This window comes from Atta colombica, unplaced genomic scaffold, assembly GCF_001594045.1.
Source record: "Atta colombica isolate Treedump-2 unplaced genomic scaffold, Acol1.0 scaffold27, whole genome shotgun sequence".
Classification (NCBI taxonomy): domain Eukaryota; kingdom Metazoa; phylum Arthropoda; class Insecta; order Hymenoptera; family Formicidae; genus Atta; species Atta colombica.
In genome coordinates, this window is record NW_017259370.1 from 2,759,594 (window position 1) to 2,777,009 (window position 17,416).

The window sequence follows — 17,416 nt, forward strand, 5'->3', positions numbered from 1 at the left end:
TGCGAACGTTCTTTCGAGGAAAGAGAAAAATTCTATCGAAATACTTTATGAAGTTCTATATTCGGTGGAATATCACCGTTACTGCTTCAAGTCGCGTTTATCGGTCGAATCGCGAATATTTCAATAGAATGGATCTAGTCACATTTCGACATGCATCTTTGAATTTCGATGATTTGTTTAAAAATAAAATTAACAATAATTTTAATAAGAGATAGTTAAAGAAATAGTTAAAGAAATTAATAAAATAAAATAAATTATTTAATAACATTAATAATAATTATTGAATTTATTTATTAATATTTAGCGAAGCACAAAATGAGATTTTCCTCAACTGGATTCATAAACCATGTTGTGTGCTTATGCCTCTTCTAAGAAACTCGTAGTGATAGTAATTACGTAAAATTAAAAACAGCTGGAGTACTTCGGTTATAAAACGAGTATTATACTATGAATCCGTTTAGTATTCTTTTTCAGATTGAAATCTCACTCAAAACGAATGAAAATTCTCTTCAATTGATAGTAAAAATACTGCTGTTCGAAATGGAATGACATTTCACTTTTCAAGGCTGAATTTATTAATCATATGTAAACGTTTCATTCGTTTGAAGTGAAACATCAATCAAGTTGACTTCAAAATGAGATCAAAAGTTTTAACATAAAAAAATTTAAACTCAATATATATGAATATTTAATTTCAATCATGTTTCATTTGTTTAGAATAAAACATAATAGCTTATGTGAGTGAGTTTTAATCTAAAAAAATATTTAGACTCAGTGTAAGTAGATTCTTTTATTGACATTTTATTTCTGGAAAAAGTGCTGCCGATATTTATTTACATATAATATCGACAAAACGCAGTGTCGATACGACGAGACGAGTACATCAGTATCACGACCAGGTGAAGCAATTTCAAGGAAGCGCAAATGTTCAAAGTAAATAACGACGACATTTGTGACCAATCAAATTGGCTTCAAATTTTATTAGCCGATCAAAGTCGCTATTAAAAATTTGGCACTAATTTGCAGAAACTTGCGCCAAATTATATTCAGCTTATTATGTATAATGTTACATACCTAAGGTCTGATTTTTATATCTGCATTATAGAATTGCACTTTCTTTCCCATTTTCGCCAAATATCAAACATATATATATATATATATCTATTTCATTTTAAGTTCCAAAAGTGCAGTACGAGTTCAGCTACAGAAAACAGACCCCTTATGTTCTTATATCATAATCAGTATGACTCACTTACCAAACTTCTTGCGTAACGCATGCAGTTTCCAATAGTAGAGTATTAGATTCATTCATTAATGATGAAGGAAAATATTCATAACACAGAATGAAAGAATTCACTCCATATGAATAAAAAGTCGTTTCAACTTCAACGTAATCATTCATTTTCAAGTGGAATTTCACTGCAAGAAATTTAGAGAACAGAATTGTTAGTATATTTGTCAAATCTACATTCTGTAGTAACAATAATAAATAAAAATACATGCTAATAAAACAAGAGATTAAAATCTGCTTAATTATTTCGTAGTTACACTGAAAAAAAATATTAAATTTTAGTAAATATTTGTTTGAATAGTTCTAAGTAAATACAAAATGTCATATATTTATTTGATACAAAACCATTAATTGGATTTAATTAGCATTTTTTAAGTAAATATTTATTTAGTATTTATTTAATGTAAGTAAATGTTTACTTATGTATATTACTCAAATAAATGTATTTAGTAAATCTTTTTCAATGTAAAAAAATTTTATTTGAGTATTACTTTATTCTCTATTTATTATTTTTACGACGGATTAGATTTTATTCAAGTGCAATTAGAAAACCTGCGTTATTTTCCCGACGAAAATATTATTTCTTCGTCAGCGTTTTTAACACGCGCGCGTAGTTCGGTCAGATGCGGACGCTTCACGTTACGCGCGGCACAAATCAAAATCAATAAGCCGATTATTGGCCGCGCCGAGCGGAGATTACGCCGCTTTGAATTGACACTTCGACGAGGCGAAGTGGGCCTTGGATGCCGCGATTCAATCCCGCGAGTTCTGTCGACAGGCGGACATCCGTCCCAGTTCCTTTTTCCACGCGCGGTGAAGAGTCAGCCGCGAACAAACGAAGCAAAATGGCGCTCGATGCGAAGCGCCGACATCTCGCTATTCGCGCGTTACAACCGCGCGCGGCTCCTCGTTCTCGCGAACAAACGCCCATGCGACGCGCATTCATCCAGCTGTGAAAGATGCGAACAGCTTGTTTTCCGCGTAATTTCATTCCACGCGGCCGCGAATATTTTCCAACGCGGTATTTTCCGTACGCGGAAGAGAATTTATCAATAGCGCCTCTCGCGAGCGTCGCGGTGCCGCCGCCGCGCGGCGCCATCGTACGAGATGTTATGACAAAACGAACCATTGCAATAACGAACCGAGATGATTACTCAAAAAAGAAGAAAAAAGAGAACGTTATTCGCTTGAACGTTATTCGAAATGTAATGCGCTCGAAATAATAACGACTGTGATTTGTAAAGGTATAATTACGAAGAAATATAAATTCTTTTATTTCGCACATCGTGCTGGATAACATTTAGTAGATATATATAGAAAATAATTGAGAAAAATATATTTCTTTAATCTTTATTTAAATATCATTGTAAATGGTATTTCAAGTTTGTCGACATTTAAATTTCACTGTATGTATGTACAAAAACACACGACGGACAAAAGAACATGATATTTGGTGCAACAGAGCGAGGAAAAACGTCAAATAGGTTTTTCTAATCAAATTGCAATCGCTAACATTTCTAGCTGTCAAAATTTTTAGTTAACAGTATAAAGATTCTCGTAAATTCCTCGAAACTAATTCCTCGAACCGAATATTATTTCGGTTGCGAAAATTCTTCACAGAAAATTTAATAATAAATTCGTTAAAAGATTTATTTAAAATTTTCAAGAGATCAAAAATAAAAGGTAATGTAATATGGATACGACAAAAATTCCAGTGCTTAAAACGGAAATGGCTTCATTTTTTTACAGTTTCCTGTGAAAACATATTAGATAACGAGATATGGCAATTTAATTTTTGTATACACTTAAAATTTATATTTTGAACTATTTTATTTATATTTTAAATTAAAAAATATATTGTCTCATGTTAAAATATACGAGCATATTTCGCCATTTCCATTTTCTACTATTAGTTTAACAAAATGGGACAAACTGTGGGCAAAATGCCTGAAACGTGGGAAGGTCTCCTGGAAGAGAAAGATCGTGTTTTACATTGGAGTTCCGAAGTATTGGCGAGAGTGCAAGATAATGTTAGGAACGAGGATACGTTCTTGTTAGATTATGACGACAACAAAGTTAACGCCAAGATCGACACGTGGATTAAAACTAATCGAACGCAGGTTGACGAGACATTTAATAAATTTCCAAACGCGTCAGATGAGTTAAAAAATGTAGTTAACACTGGAATAGAAAAGGTGATTAATGCATTTTCTCTTTATAAGATGTATACGTCTATTAGTGTTAAAATCTTTCTCGCAAAGTAAAAGAATTTGTTGGACGTATATCGTGAAGTTAAATCGTTTCCCATGTTTAGCTTACTGAAGAAATACGAACGAAAACGAGAAAAGATTATCAGAATGCATACAGTGACATGAAGAAGTTCAGTAAGAAAGTGGATCAATTAGGTTCAGATGAACGAAAAATTCATGCCGAAATACAAAATCTGGAAGTAGAATATGCGGGCGACGTTCAAAAATTCCAAAAGAAATTTGGACCATTGCGATTAAAAGTTTTTGACAATTTGAGAACCGGCGAGAAAATGATATTCCAAGATAAAAGACTAAAAACCGATTTTACGAAAAAAGTAAAGTTTCTCTTATACGTTCATAAAACTGCGATTTATATTCTAATAATTTAATTGCACTTGCTCAGGTTTACGATATTGATCACAAAAATTCTGCTGAGTGCATAAAAAAGATCAATAAATTGCTTAAAGATTTCGAAAAAAATGCAGCAAAAGAAAATAAATAAAATGGCGCGGATGAAAATGTCTCATCAACTCAGTATACATAATCGATAAAACCGTTTATTAAAAATTTATTTAAAAATATAACGAATTTTCTTTTTGAAATATTGTTTTGCAACATTCAATTTTACTCGAAATAATTACAAGAGAAAAAGAAAATATATAGTCACGTATTATAAACTTACATTAATCAAATAATAATAAGTATAGAAAGATTGACGTATTCTTGAATGATTTTGGTTGATTTCCTGTTCTGTATATAACCGGTTGCTCCTATCTCGAATGAGAAAGAGGATAAGGAATTCCTGGATAATCTTCCCATCGTAATTGGTAGTGTGAATGATGGGAAAAGAGAAGAAAAGAAAAGAATTGAAAAACCATCCTTGCCTGATGAACGTCTAGAACGAAAGAGAAGAATCTGAGTTGTACAGAGTGTTCCGATATTATTGGATGCTTTTTTTTTACTAAGCTTTAATTCACTTGGAGTCAATTTGTCCTCAGCAAAAACGTATAGCCTTCGAGTAATTATAAATAATAATATAATTTATAAATATAAATATAATTTTCATTTTATAAATAATAATTAAATTTTTATAATTACAAATAATTATTTTAAAAGGATCTCTAAGCTTTAGATAAGCTTAGATAAGCTTAGATAAGAAATGAAAGTCATAAAATTGTCAATAAATTTTATGCGAATTTGATAGAAAATTAATAGGAAGCTTAGTTGTATAAATATATATTATATATAGTATTAAAAATGATATACTAAATAGTAGTTTCGATATACTAAATAGTAATTTTGACGTATTGAAAAAAATATCTAGAAAAATTAACAAGAGCTTCTGGTTCCAAGACACTCTGTATAATCTAAAAATTACTCCCTGCTTCCCGGGTTGCGTCACAGATTCGAATTCTCTCAGGATACGATCAATGGATTCGCCGTCATAGAATGACGCTAGTAACCTTAACGATTCCATCGAGACTCGCTATATAGATCATTTGCAATGCGTATCCTTGAGTCTCTCCAATCGCGATCCTAGAATGCCACACTCCAGATGACGTGCAGCAACGGGAGAGAGAGGTATGAATATAAGACTACCTCGTATTCTGTATCGCTTGGTTGGGATAGGCTCTCTTGGAGGCTCTCGTGATCAGGAGAGCATGAGTGAGCAAGTAGTTCGCAGTTCTGTGATGCTACGATACGATCCAGGAGCGTATTACTTCAAGCGATTTTTATAAGCATCATGGACACAATTTAATTATAAGGCTTTATAAGTACGATTTTCTATATAAATATCCATAAAATTGTAAAATATTTATATAAATAATATATGTTATAATACTTTTAAGATATAATCTAAAAGCTAATCAAATTTTGCAATAAAAGCTCCAAATAGTTGATTCGATATTGAATTAATGGGTATAATCATTCTTATTTTAAAACCATCTTAAATAATGTCTTAAGATGCTAATATGGATAGATCCTCTGATTGGTTGTAAAATGATTTGTCTTAAAATTGCACTTAAGATAACCTTAAATACAATAAAAAAAATCGACTATAAATACCAACGTCCAATGTCGACGTCAGTTTTTTAATGATACAAATCAGCTATGTCGGTATTACAGGAATATCAATTTTCTTCGACTCAACCAGTTATCAACCATATTGAATCGACATTAAATCAACCTTGAATCAACATTACATTTCTGACTAGACTTCTGACGTCAACAAAGTTAATACCAAAATAGTTGAACCACTTTTCGGTCTGTGGAAAATTATTCCTGTTTGAATCAAAAATATCACTTATCTAATTATATTATCGAAAGATTGCAAAATCATGTCAATTAACAAAATCTATTTGCTCTAATAAGATTTTCTAAAATTTGATGCTCTTAACGTAGCACATATTGGAGTAATGAAATTTGTACTATTTGTAGTGCGCTCAAATTATGCGTACAGTTAATGAAATTTTCAGACATAATAACTTTTAGCCGAATATGGATGAGACCAATTTATTTTAACGAGATTTTCAAAATTTTATACTTTCCATAAATAGCTCGTATTACAGCAACAAAACTCACAGATTCTGTTCAAATTATATATACCTTGATGCACTATGCAATTCTGACCCTGTTTGAAAACTGTAATATAATACACTGATAACTAGATTTGTATATCAAATGCTTTATATATATATATATATATATATGCATTATACATATCTGTTCATAAAAGTGACAATAATTACAGAACAAAATAGAATAAAAAAATCACATAAATTAAATTTCAAAAATTGAGTCAAAATAATGCAATGTTTAGAATGAGATATTTTAGTTGTTAAAGTTATCTGTAATTTAAAAGTCACGGAACTATTATGATTGTCGGAATATCAATTAATAAAAATATGTGTAAAAGACTAATAACTCTTCTGAAAATACTAATCATCTAATTAGATGCTACAAGCTGAGCGAGATTGGAGTATGTATTTAATATTCATTTGATGACATAAATGCAAAGTTGTATCAATTACAAGTATTCGAGATGAGAACAATTTAGATATTCAGTGTGAAAATGTGTGTTTATTATTGTTTGTACTCACATAAAAATTTATACAATAAAGCATATTTCACTATCACTATTTCATTACCACTTAAATTAAAATGCTAAAAATTTAAATTAAACATTTTTCTTAATCTGTTTTTTTAACACTAGGTAATTTTTTAAGAGTTTAAATTTTTACAATTTTTGACTTGCTGTTTGTAGAATATTAATAATTAAAAAATTTTTTTATGTCAATAATTATATAATAATGACAATAATTATCATTACTCAATAAAATCATTAGCAAGCTTACCAATCATCGATAATTGTTGAAAAAATTTTTATTTTAATTATAAATTTTCTTAACAATTGACAAAGTATCATAAAAATTGATAATTAAAAGTTTAAATGTCATGATTGCAAAAGTTTTTTTTAATTTTACAATTATAAATTTTTAATTTACTTTTACATAATTTTTAAGAATTCAAATCGCATAAGTTCGAAGTCAAAAACCGATAAAGAATAAAAAAATTATGTATCAAAGTCGTAAATTTATCTAAGCCTACTAATTTGATTATACAGTCTAAAATAGTCTGTATCTTTCAAAAACACACTAAAAATGCAAAATTCGCGACAATCTCTTTTAGAAAAGATAGAGATAAAGAAAAATATGTTATTTGAAAATTTATGAGATGTGAAACAAAATTCTCTCCATAAAATACCAATTGAATCGGTATTCCAAAGATATCATGATAAAATATTATGCAATGTCCCATTTCGCTTCGTAATTGCAGTATGCATAGAAAAAGCAGTTATATGAACAATGATTTCCGATATTTTCCGAACATAATGTCCAATGGAATTTCAAATAAAATTTCCAATAAATTCCATTACATGTGTGGTTTCAACGATCTGACCTTATTACTTGTGTCACTCGATTATCCGAGAAAAAAATTAATGTAATTTGTTTTACAATTACGTAAAGCATATTTGCAAATATCAAGAAATATAGTGGTATCTCATACTAAATGAATATATAAGAATATGTCACGATTTTAATGTTAAAAACGCGACTCGTTTACACGACCTTCAATAGCCGTGATCGTCTAGTGGTTAGGACCCTACGTTGTGGCCGTAGTAACCCAGGTTCGAATCCTGGTCACGGCAATGCGTGAAAGCATTGTCACGGTGGAGGTTTTTTTTTCTTCATTTTATATTAAATATTAATTAAAAAATAATTTAGAAGCACCGTCACAATGAAATTCTTTACCTTTATCTTTTTAAATAAATTATTAATTACACAAAATTTTATACGAATTCAATATCACTAGATTTACTATCGCTAAAAATATTCTGTAAATAATTAATTAAACCTTCTAAGTCGTTTATCAATTATTAATTTGGACAAAAATTCTATGGATTATCTTTGGTTTATATATTGTATAATTTCTATTCCTTGTAATTTGCATTAAATATTACATAATTTAAAAGCATCATCATAATAAAATGTTTTCTTTCGTCTTTTTAAATAAATTATTAACTATGTAAAATTGTGTGAAATTATTGTTTGTGAAAAAATTGCTCTAAAAACATTTTTTAATTACTTATATATATTTTTATAAGTCATAATTATTATAATTTATATAAAATTCTATGAATTGTATGTATGTTATATAGTTTCATTCTTCGTACAAATGATAAATATTTATAAAATCACAATGAAATCACTTTGACGTGCAGCAAAATCGAATGCATTATTGCAATCATTCTCCGAATACCTTTGCCGAAAATACTAACAGATTGTGATATTTGATACAGTCGTTGGTGTGACGTTAAGCAACTGAATGCACCCAATAAATTAAAATGCAAAATTGCATTATTAAAGATGTCAGAAAAGCAATTTGAGGAATGATCATCACTCGTGAATTGTGCAAACGTAAACTATTATAAATTAAAGTACAATTGCTATTATAGCAGTGTAGTGCGGGATCGCGTACGATTTGTATCCGACTTAAAATTTTTAATTGGACGTTATTCATCGGTCAATATGATTCGATATCGATTTTTGTTATTTATTCATATTTTATGCTGTGCTGGTATGTATAAAAGCTTTTTCAATAAATAGTATTCAATTACATTTTAATAATAATTAATTTTAACATTTTTTTTTTGAATATACTGATTTAATTTGAATATACTGACAATTATTTTGATAATGCAAAAAATTGATAACATGAGCAAAACATAGATTATTTTACATAAAATTAATTATTTAGATAGATAAACATGAAATTTTCATTTTATTTTTTTATATATAGTCCAAAGAATAGTCCTTTTTCATATCAAAGATCTCCTCAGAATGAAAGAAAAAAATATTGTTGGAAGTAATTTCAAATTTGCAGTGTGTAATTTAAATTCTCTCTCTTACGTATTCTAATAGATTTGCAAATACATCTGTTATTAATAATTTATGTATCACTAGTAATCAATATAAACATTCATGATAATCAGAAACACGTGCTTGCAGCAATTCATGGCATTTTATTAGACGCAAACGATGCCGAAACTTGCAATTTATTATGCATAAAATGTAACGCTTCTGCAATATTTGCAAACGGTAACTGTGAATGCAATTTTGTTGACGACAGTAACAAAGGTATTACATTTACAAATTTATCTTCTGTGTGTAAATAAATTGCTAAAAAGTTGTCTAAAAAGTAATATCGCATATTTCACGTTATAACTCAACAATGTAGAATGCATACAGCATATACAAAAAGAAATTCAAGCTGTCGAACTGAATATGCTTTCTGATGATCTGACAGACGAGGAGCGAAAAATACGTTCTATTTTAAAATACAGACGTCGTCTCAGACCAGGTAAAGTAAAATTATATATTTGTATAACACATTTTAATTTTCTACAGACTTAAATATTTCAAAAATATCTTCAAATAAACATTCCTCCAAAAAAAGTGCTTCATTTCGTATTTCTACTTCAAAAACTCCATTGTCATGAACATTCAAAAATTTTTCTTGTCAAAATAGTTTCACACAGTTTTACAGTTAATTATTGGCATAAAGGTAATTTTATTTATAAAGGATACTGATTAGTATCCAAATCCGAGGATTCTGAATCTCCAAAGGACATTTTTAAAATACCTAAGAAACGCTATATGAACTAAAGTATCTTTTAGGCGTCTAATGTCGAGGTACCTAAAATAAAAGACTGTCGAATTGCCTTATAGGAGATGCCGAGAAAGTGGCACAGTATTTTATCAATGGAGGACCAGAAGCTGGTCACTCTCATTTTGTCAGGGTGTTCAATGCAACTCGCGTTAGCGCCGATTCAACAAATTCATTTTCGGGCGTAGTTGACAAAAAAAGTAATTTTTAAGATTTCACGGTGTATCGTTAATCAGTCTTATTTCTTGGAATACATACAACTCTCTGTTGTACATGGTATCAGAATCGTACGTGAGTCCGACTATGCAGGGGGTAGATCTTTCGACCTTAGGGAAACCACCCTTTATCTATCCAACCGGATTGTATGATCCAACAACTGTTCCGTTGAGCACAATTTCTCATCCACATGGACTACCTCACGCTTTATTTAGAGCGGTCACATTTCCCGCACACATTTTGCACCGTATACTACACCCTCGTGTGTACCATCATTATCCTCTGCATCATCGCGGTATCATCAGAAGTACTAATGTAAGTAGCGTTTAATTATATAATTTGCAATCAGTTTAATGAAAAGCATAATGAATATGTTTTATTTAATCTGAATAAACATTTCATATAAACGTCCATATGTCTCACAGGTCTTTCAGATAAAGTTATAGAAGTCTAATGCATAGTCTACAATGGGCAGTAGCAGTAGTGAATTAAGGAGTAGCCGTAGAAATCGACGTTGTGAGAAAAATAATAAATTATGATTGGTCGATTACGCCTACTCCTTAATCAATTACTATTACTGTCCATTGTAGACTATGCATAAAAAATGAATTCGATGCTCTTAATAGATAATATATAATAGCAAAAATTAAAACAAAAAATATATCAATACTACAATTAAATCTTTTTCTATTAATTCCCACAGGATAAATCAGATACAGATCAGACCGTTGATCAATGTGAAAATAATGATGGTTCCAATACTTCCAATTTTCCTACTGCCAGAAGTAACGCAGTAAGTTTCAGTAATAATAATATAATATTTAATTCGTAAATTTTATTTAATACCAAATTCTTACATAAATTTGTAAGTAATGAAGTAATGAGAAATTGTGTCGTTAAAATTAAGAAAAAATTGCAATATTCTGTACATTAATAAATAAGAGTTATGACAATGCAAGTTATGACATTCTATACAGTGATATAAACAATTATTTGATTGCTGAAATCGTTAAATGCAATTATATAGCTAACTAAGCATTAAATTGACTTTTGTGATAAAAAAAAATTATAAATCAAAATCTATTTCTTGCAGGATAAACATGCTGAACAAAATGTTCTTGGATTGAATGATCCATTACAGTATCCAGTAGCATACCTCGCAGACGCATTGTACCAACCAATGCAATATCAGAATTATCCATATCCATACAATTCTTATTATAATCCTTTGATAAATACATTCCATTCCATACCTAATGGATATCTTCTTCAATCAATGTCACTATATCCGCAAGATAAATTATCGGATCCATGGACTTCTGCGTCCAATCCACAATCTTTTTGCAACAATAATGTAAATACTGAACAGGAAAATGAAGTTTTATCTGCTGACAAAACTAAATATTCGAATGGAATAGAAAAATCTGATGATCCAATTAAAAACAACTTTCCTAACGAAGAAAACAAAACAGTGAAAAATGGAAATGATAAATCATAAATAGGATAAATTAAATACATTGTATACATCTAATCTGTTCAAAATATAAATTTAAATTTCTTATTATTGTCATATTTGTACTACAGCAAACAAATAGTAATGTAATTATTAAATTTTCTTCTTAATAAAAGAAATTTTTAACATTAATTTATTCATTACCTTATTTCAATTATTCTATTCTAGACTGAATATATATATCTACATGTAACATAACTCTATATCTTATATTGCTTTTACTTTCAACTCAAATTTAAAAGTCCTTAATAGAACTTAGTGAAAGTGACTATCTTTATTCATATTTTGAAGTAGAAATATAAAAAGTATTGTAGTAATCTAAATAATAATAGTAATCTAAATAATAACTATATAAACATAACATAATTTTAAGTTGATCCTGGAACTCTCATCGCACATATATCCCTCGGTTTTGAAAAAGTATAATCAAAAAATTTTTTAGAGATTATGAATAAAAAAGTTCACAAAGTAATTGTGAAAATCATTTCGAAAATCCATACTTAATTTATAGCATTATTTTAATTTTTGTCTTATATATGATGTAATAAAGCATAGAATTTAAGAATGAGCATATATATTCAAACGTTTTGTATAATATAAAATATATAAATATAAATAAAAATTCACTTTTAACAGTTCCATCTCCTCTTCTTTATCTCCTTCCTTTGCCTTTCCCTTTTTTTGAAGTCGACGTAGATGGCTGCGATGCTTGCTCACTAGAGCTCTGCTTACCCTGACGAGTCTTCAGCTTTGAAATTGAGGTACCGACGTACTCCAGCAGGGAATCTCTAGTGGGAAACTCGGATTTTACCGGTGTTCCATCGTCGTTTTTCAGCTGCACGCGAATACGACCACGGAACAGAGGTTCCTTGCTACGTTCTTTCGGATGCAGCTTATTCTCGACGCCTACATTGAGACCCGCTGCCAACAAGACATCCCGTATTTCCTGATGCGTTGGATTTTCTACACACTTATCCTTGGCCAGCTTTCGTCCATTTGCCAAGCTTCTCTTGTTGTTTAAATATATTGGATAGATACATATCCATCTATAAAAAAAAACAACTTGTCAAATAATGATGAATTTAAACTTGTTATTGTAATATTATAATAAGCCCTGCGTACAATGGAGGAAATATTGGAAACAAGAATAAATATTGAGAGTTCAATCAAAAACCATGTATTCCGATGTAACTGGTATCTGACAGATTAAAATCTTAATATCTATTCCTGTTCCTAATATTAAATAAAATATCCTAAAAATTTAAATAAAATATGTTAAATATTTGCTTTAAAAATAAAGTACTTATTTTAAGTACTTTTTCCAAGATAACACTTGTGGATTCTTTGATCTATACGTTTAACCTATAAATTCAACTTTGACATCAGATATCATAAATTTATTCGAATTTATTTTGGAATATTCGACGAATAAAAGGAATTGAAGTACCTTCAGTCTAGACGTATGTATGTATTTTGTATTCAATAAACTTTTATAGGTTAGATAATACATAGATCGTAATTGATCGTAATGCTATTTTTACGGAGCTCAAGAAACATTATTTTAATTAATATTTAATAGGAATACATTAATATGAAAGTTATTTCTCCATTATTGATTTATTGTTACCACTTTACCTTTCATGTTCACTGTTTTTCTTCGAAGGATTCCAGGCAAGCGACATGTTATTGCTACCATACGGCTTCCATGTATTGTATCACTACTATATTACACTCTCTTTTCAAATTTCCGGATTTATCTTCACTAAATATTGCTTGAAATACAAACAATTTGTAATTTTTCTATACAAAATAAATAAAGTACAGCATCTAGATGATTATCATTCGATAAAATAAAACTAAAAGTTCTAAAAAGAAATCAAGAAATATAAACTGCAGACAATTAACTTACGCACTTAAAGTGCAGCTAAACAAAAAGGTGAAATGGGTAAAATATTTATAATTTATACAAGAGTTTATTAAATTTATTACAAGAGTTTTGTATACGTGTATCGCAAAAATATCATCAGCATTTAAATGAAAAAGTAAGATATATCGTTAACAAAGCAAAAAATATAAACCACGGGCTCGTCCGGGATTTGAACCCGGGACCTCTCGCACCCGAAGCGAGAATCATACCCCTAGACCAACGAGCCATATGATCATTACGTTCACAAAGTATCCTGAACTGGCTCCATTTGTTTATATAATATGAATAATTCATCATTTTACGTATATTAACAATATTTCATCAAACTGTAGATAATTAATAATATTTCATCAGTAAGTTACATACGATTGTGAAAAAAATAGGAAATCAAAATACGCTACTTAAAAAACTTATATTTAATAAATATTGAAACCTGGTTAAAACTGGATTACAGCCAATATATTATATTTAACAAAATATTGGGTTTATGCTAAAGACATACGTGAAAGTTGATAACAATTTCATTCATACATTTATTAATTGTCCTAAATAAATTAAACACACAAATTACATAAGTACAGTATACCTAATAAACTTTTAAGACAAATCTAAAATGTGTGTATATGTGTGTTTGGATCGTATTTATAACATACAATACATATAACAATAAACAATATACTTGTCTACAAATTTAATATATAAAATTTAATACATAAATTACAATTTAATATATAAATTTTCCGATGTCTTGAACTAGATTACAAAATACGGATTAAAATAAGCATATAAATAATTAAAATAATAAACATTATATCTTAATTTATAAACATATATGTATAAATTTTGTGGAAATACTATACGATAATAACTTGGGCAAGATTTTTTTTTTCATTAGCATTTCTTGATGTGTAACTAGAGTGACAATTTAATTTCGTTCTTTCAATCAGTGACACGCAAAAATTTTGTGTTAAATCTTGAACTGTAATTGTTATATATCCTCAATTCTTTGAAACATTCATTTCAAACAACTTCATTAAACCGTCAAAAAATGTATATGAAGATTTATTTCTTCCTACACACATCTTTAATTTACTAAAAGAATTCCTAACTACTTATTATATTTAAGCACTTCCTTTAATTATAAACCTTAATCCTTTCCCTACTGTTAATAACCTAGAGCAACATTTTCTTTGGCAATATTCTCTTTTTCAAATATGAATATATTTTATTTATATATTTATATCCTCGCTAACTATTTTAGTAATCAAAATACCGATTACAAAAATTGTACCATCATGTAAAGTATTGGTATTTTATCCAAATTCGTAATCATGAGGCACGTGGTATTTCTCTATTTATTATCTTTAAATAATACTTGATAAATAAAATGGCATTTTCCATAACTATACACACAGTAGTCATCATTAAGTTAGTACGCTCTATTAGCACAAAGATATCAAGTTATTGCATCGACCTTTTTAAAATTTAGATCAAGAAATGATGTGATTAGACAAATATTAGGTTGTCCGGCAAGTTAAAAATCATTCTTTTTTAAACTTCAGATTTTAATTTTCATTTTAATATTCATGCTCCCATAATTTATTATATTAATAAATTATTGATATTGACAGAAATTTGATTCAAATAATTTCATCAAATATTCTGAATTAAAACGAATATAAATCTTGAGTATAAAAAGACGATTATTTTCTAAATAACTTAATAGTTTCATAAAATTAAGTTGACAACTATGCTACATAGTGGTTATGCACAATATATAAATATGCACGTAAACATCTATAACAAGGAATATAATGAAGAAAATAAAAAATATACAAAAATATGTTCTAATCCAGTAAGGAGAGGATTACAGCGTAAATTTCTAGAATCACAGTAGATGTATTAAATACTTTTCTATCAATTCGTAGGTAAAGTGATAAATTTTAGATGTCATATGCCAAAGTTAAATTTACATGATTATGAAAAACTACCACAGAAATAGGAAGAACACAGTATATTAACGTGGTGATAGGCACACCAGTAATTGGCAAAATGCTCTTAAAGTCTTCCATTTCTGGCCTAATAATATTGTGATTTGTTGTTATCCGTTGGTGACTCACATCTCCACGTGAATCTTTGATCGGGTATCTTAATAGCTTACAATGTATCATACATTACTATACTAGGCGCACACTATAATCACGTTTAAAAACGTTTAGAACAACACTCTAGTGCAATGAGAAATACGATGAAAGGACAACAATTAACATATGTAAAAACAAAGGCCAGAGCAAATGTTACCAGTTGAGGCCAAATCTTTCTCACTTGCATGTACCATCGTATGTTATATTGAATTTTATTCGAAAACGAATCTTGGTGTTAGGTTACCAGCCCATTGCAGAAGGAACACGAGAACCTACCGTGAAATCTTTATATTGAGAAAAGACACATATCTGAAAAAGTTTATCATATTAGAAAGTTCATTATGATAAATTAAAATTTTTTTCAATTAAACTATCATATAATAAACCTTGTCTTTTAATCGTTGACAAAGTTGTAGGGCAATAGTAAGCAATACTAGAGCGTCATTCAGCCATGGTACACTGCATTCTGCTTGCTGGGTTTCGTACTTAACACTGCCGTGAGCATTTTCTAACTGATAAACAGCTAAAACTAATTTATAGCTTTGAATGTAAAAGCTAATGGCCAAATTTTCTGGGAGGTTCGGATTGAGAGATTTCTGTGAACGAAATAAAATTCAGTGTTACTTGCTATTAAATGTAACTAATACATTTATGTTAAGCTAAATGTTACATACCATATTCCGACTTTTAATGAGATCATCAATTGTCTTCTTCCTAGGAACGATCAAGCTAGTTCTGCTCCTCTGAAGGCAGCCCAAAATATTACCTAACACATGCATAACTTCATCCGATGTTTTAAAAAGATAATGTCTGTCTACATTGTCTATATGGGCAATGCCTTGCTGTAAATGATTAGCAGCATCTTGAATTTGTTGCAACTTCCACGGATGCTCACTTTGAATACTTGTTCTCATATTGACATTCTGTTGTCGCTGTACCTTAAAATTCACTTCCTATGAACAAAATGGAAATTTATTTCAATAAGGCAACAAAGTTAGAAATTATAATTTTACTACAATTGTAATTCTAAGTATAATCTTGATAGTGCACCAAGAACACTTTACCGCATTTGTGATGCTGTCGCCTGTCAAAACAGCAACACATTTCACTTGATCATGTGGGGCTGCAAAAACAAATCTGTCGGTTTTATTGTGCTGATCATTACCGAAGAGAGCCAGTGGGAAGCGTTGAGCACATTCCTTAAAATAGATATGCAAGATTAATATGCATGACCTACGTGTCAGCTACTGATATACTAACATACTGATATATTGACTAGACTACAATATTACATGATTCACAAATGGAATTAAATCAGAATAAATTTTTTAAAATGCTAGATATCATATACAGGAATATTTATACAATTTCTTTGATCCACGTACCATCAAAATATTCCTGAGCTGTGACAACGAGGAGTGCACTTCTTCATGGAGTACCCACTCGAACTCCATTTGCTAGAAGCAAAATTATCGGGATGTTATCGATTCAGTCGGGACAGGATGTTCGCGTTATCTATGCGGAGCGTACTATTTCGGGGAAATGTCAAACGGCATAACCTCAAAAATACTCGCAGCGAGCCGACAAAATGAGTAAGTGTGAAATAATTTAACGCGGCGCAGGAATCTTGCTATCTGATGACTAGGGACTAAATATCTAAGACGATTAGATAAACGCTAAGTAAATAGCTTACGAGATTGTGTGCCTCCTCCTTCTCGCAGTCCGCCATTTTTCAATTGGCGTCTCGCACGGCCGTGTCTCCACCTGTTTTTCGTTTCACACACCACTTTGAGTACACAACTTCATACACATATGATTAATGGATTTGTGTATATATATATATATATA

The 17,416-nt window shown here is 29.7% G+C and overlaps 4 protein-coding genes and 2 non-coding genes across 7 annotated transcripts; 3 read left to right on the top strand and 3 right to left on the bottom strand.

The window, feature by feature from the left end:
- Nucleotides 1-3,213: 3,213 nt before the first annotated feature.
- LOC108689335 lies at nt 3,214-4,042 on the top strand. The gene is made up of 3 exons (XM_018196069.1): nt 3,214-3,486; nt 3,606-3,875; nt 3,944-4,042. The coding sequence occupies exons 1-3, from the start codon at nt 3,214-3,216 to the stop codon at nt 4,040-4,042; spliced, it is 642 nt and encodes a 213-aa protein (XP_018051558.1).
- A 3,636-nt stretch (nt 4,043-7,678) lies between these two features.
- Nucleotides 7,679-7,750, top strand: Trnah-gug. Its single transcript has one exon. It is a non-coding gene; the product is annotated as a tRNA-His (tRNA).
- Nucleotides 7,751-8,630: 880 nt separating this feature from the next.
- On the top strand, nt 8,631-11,482 carry LOC108689336. Its single transcript, XM_018196070.1, has 7 exons — nt 8,631-8,679; nt 9,111-9,239; nt 9,340-9,462; nt 9,831-9,968; nt 10,052-10,299; nt 10,688-10,777; nt 11,078-11,482. The coding sequence occupies exons 1-7, from the start codon at nt 8,631-8,633 to the stop codon at nt 11,480-11,482; spliced, it is 1,182 nt and encodes a 393-aa protein (XP_018051559.1).
- Nucleotides 11,483-12,054: 572 nt separating this feature from the next.
- LOC108689380 (signal recognition particle 19 kDa protein) lies at nt 12,055-13,376 on the bottom strand. The gene is made up of 2 exons (XM_018196123.1): nt 13,133-13,376; nt 12,055-12,543 (listed from the first exon to the last, which is right to left on the bottom strand). Exons 1-2 carry the CDS (start codon nt 13,177-13,179, stop codon nt 12,150-12,152), a joined length of 441 nt encoding a protein of 146 aa, XP_018051612.1. The 5' UTR covers nt 13,180-13,376; the 3' UTR covers nt 12,055-12,149.
- A 202-nt stretch (nt 13,377-13,578) lies between these two features.
- Nucleotides 13,579-13,650, bottom strand: Trnap-cgg. The gene has a single exon. It is a non-coding gene; the product is annotated as a tRNA-Pro (tRNA).
- A 1,705-nt stretch (nt 13,651-15,355) lies between these two features.
- LOC108689379 (protein rogdi) lies at nt 15,356-17,342 on the bottom strand. Of its 2 annotated transcripts, none has more exons than XM_018196122.1 (6): nt 17,099-17,226; nt 16,954-17,025; nt 16,633-16,767; nt 16,243-16,521; nt 15,955-16,164; nt 15,356-15,877 (listed from the first exon to the last, which is right to left on the bottom strand). In XM_018196122.1, the coding sequence occupies exons 2-6, from the start codon at nt 17,020-17,022 to the stop codon at nt 15,809-15,811; spliced, it is 762 nt and encodes a 253-aa protein (XP_018051611.1). In that variant the 5' UTR covers nt 17,023-17,025; nt 17,099-17,226; the 3' UTR covers nt 15,356-15,808. The 2 variants fall into 2 exon arrangements, with proteins under 2 accessions (XP_018051611.1, XP_018051610.1); XM_018196121.1 differs by lacking the exon at nt 17,099-17,226 and adding an exon at nt 17,262-17,342 and having other exon boundaries at nt 15,357-15,877.
- Nucleotides 17,343-17,416: the final 74 nt, after the last annotated feature.

Bases quoted from the DNA above. Each gene is read 5' to 3' on its own strand.
- LOC108689335 (XM_018196069.1), top strand. From the start codon at position 3,214: ATGGGACAAACTGTGGGCAAAATGCCTGAAACGTGGGAAGGTCTCCTG. The intron at 3,487-3,605 runs GTGATTAATGCA...TCCCATGTTTAG, and splicing joins TTAACACTGGAATAGAAAAG to CTTACTGAAGAAATACGAAC. The intron at 3,876-3,943 runs GTAAAGTTTCTC...GCACTTGCTCAG, and splicing joins AAACCGATTTTACGAAAAAA to GTTTACGATATTGATCACAA.
- LOC108689336 (XM_018196070.1), top strand. From the start codon at position 8,631: ATGATTCGATATCGATTTTTGTTATTTATTCATATTTTATGCTGTGCT. The intron at 8,680-9,110 runs GTATGTATAAAA...ACGTGCTTGCAG, and splicing joins TCATATTTTATGCTGTGCTG to CAATTCATGGCATTTTATTA. The intron at 10,778-11,077 runs GTAAGTTTCAGT...TATTTCTTGCAG, and splicing joins CTACTGCCAGAAGTAACGCA to GATAAACATGCTGAACAAAA.
- LOC108689380 (XM_018196123.1), bottom strand. From the start codon at position 13,179: ATGTCGCTTGCCTGGAATCCTTCGAAGAAAAACAGTGAACATGAAAG. The intron at 12,544-13,132 runs GTAAAGTGGTAA...TTTTTTTTATAG, and splicing joins AAAAACAGTGAACATGAAAG to ATGGATATGTATCTATCCAA.
- LOC108689379 (XM_018196121.1), bottom strand. From the start codon at position 17,297: ATGGCGGACTGCGAGAAGGAGGAGGCACACAATCTC. The intron at 16,522-16,632 runs GTAAAGTGTTCT...TTTTGTTCATAG, and splicing joins GCGACAGCATCACAAATGCG to GAAGTGAATTTTAAGGTACA. The intron at 16,165-16,242 runs GTATGTAACATT...TTTCGTTCACAG, and splicing joins TCATTAAAAGTCGGAATATG to AAATCTCTCAATCCGAACCT.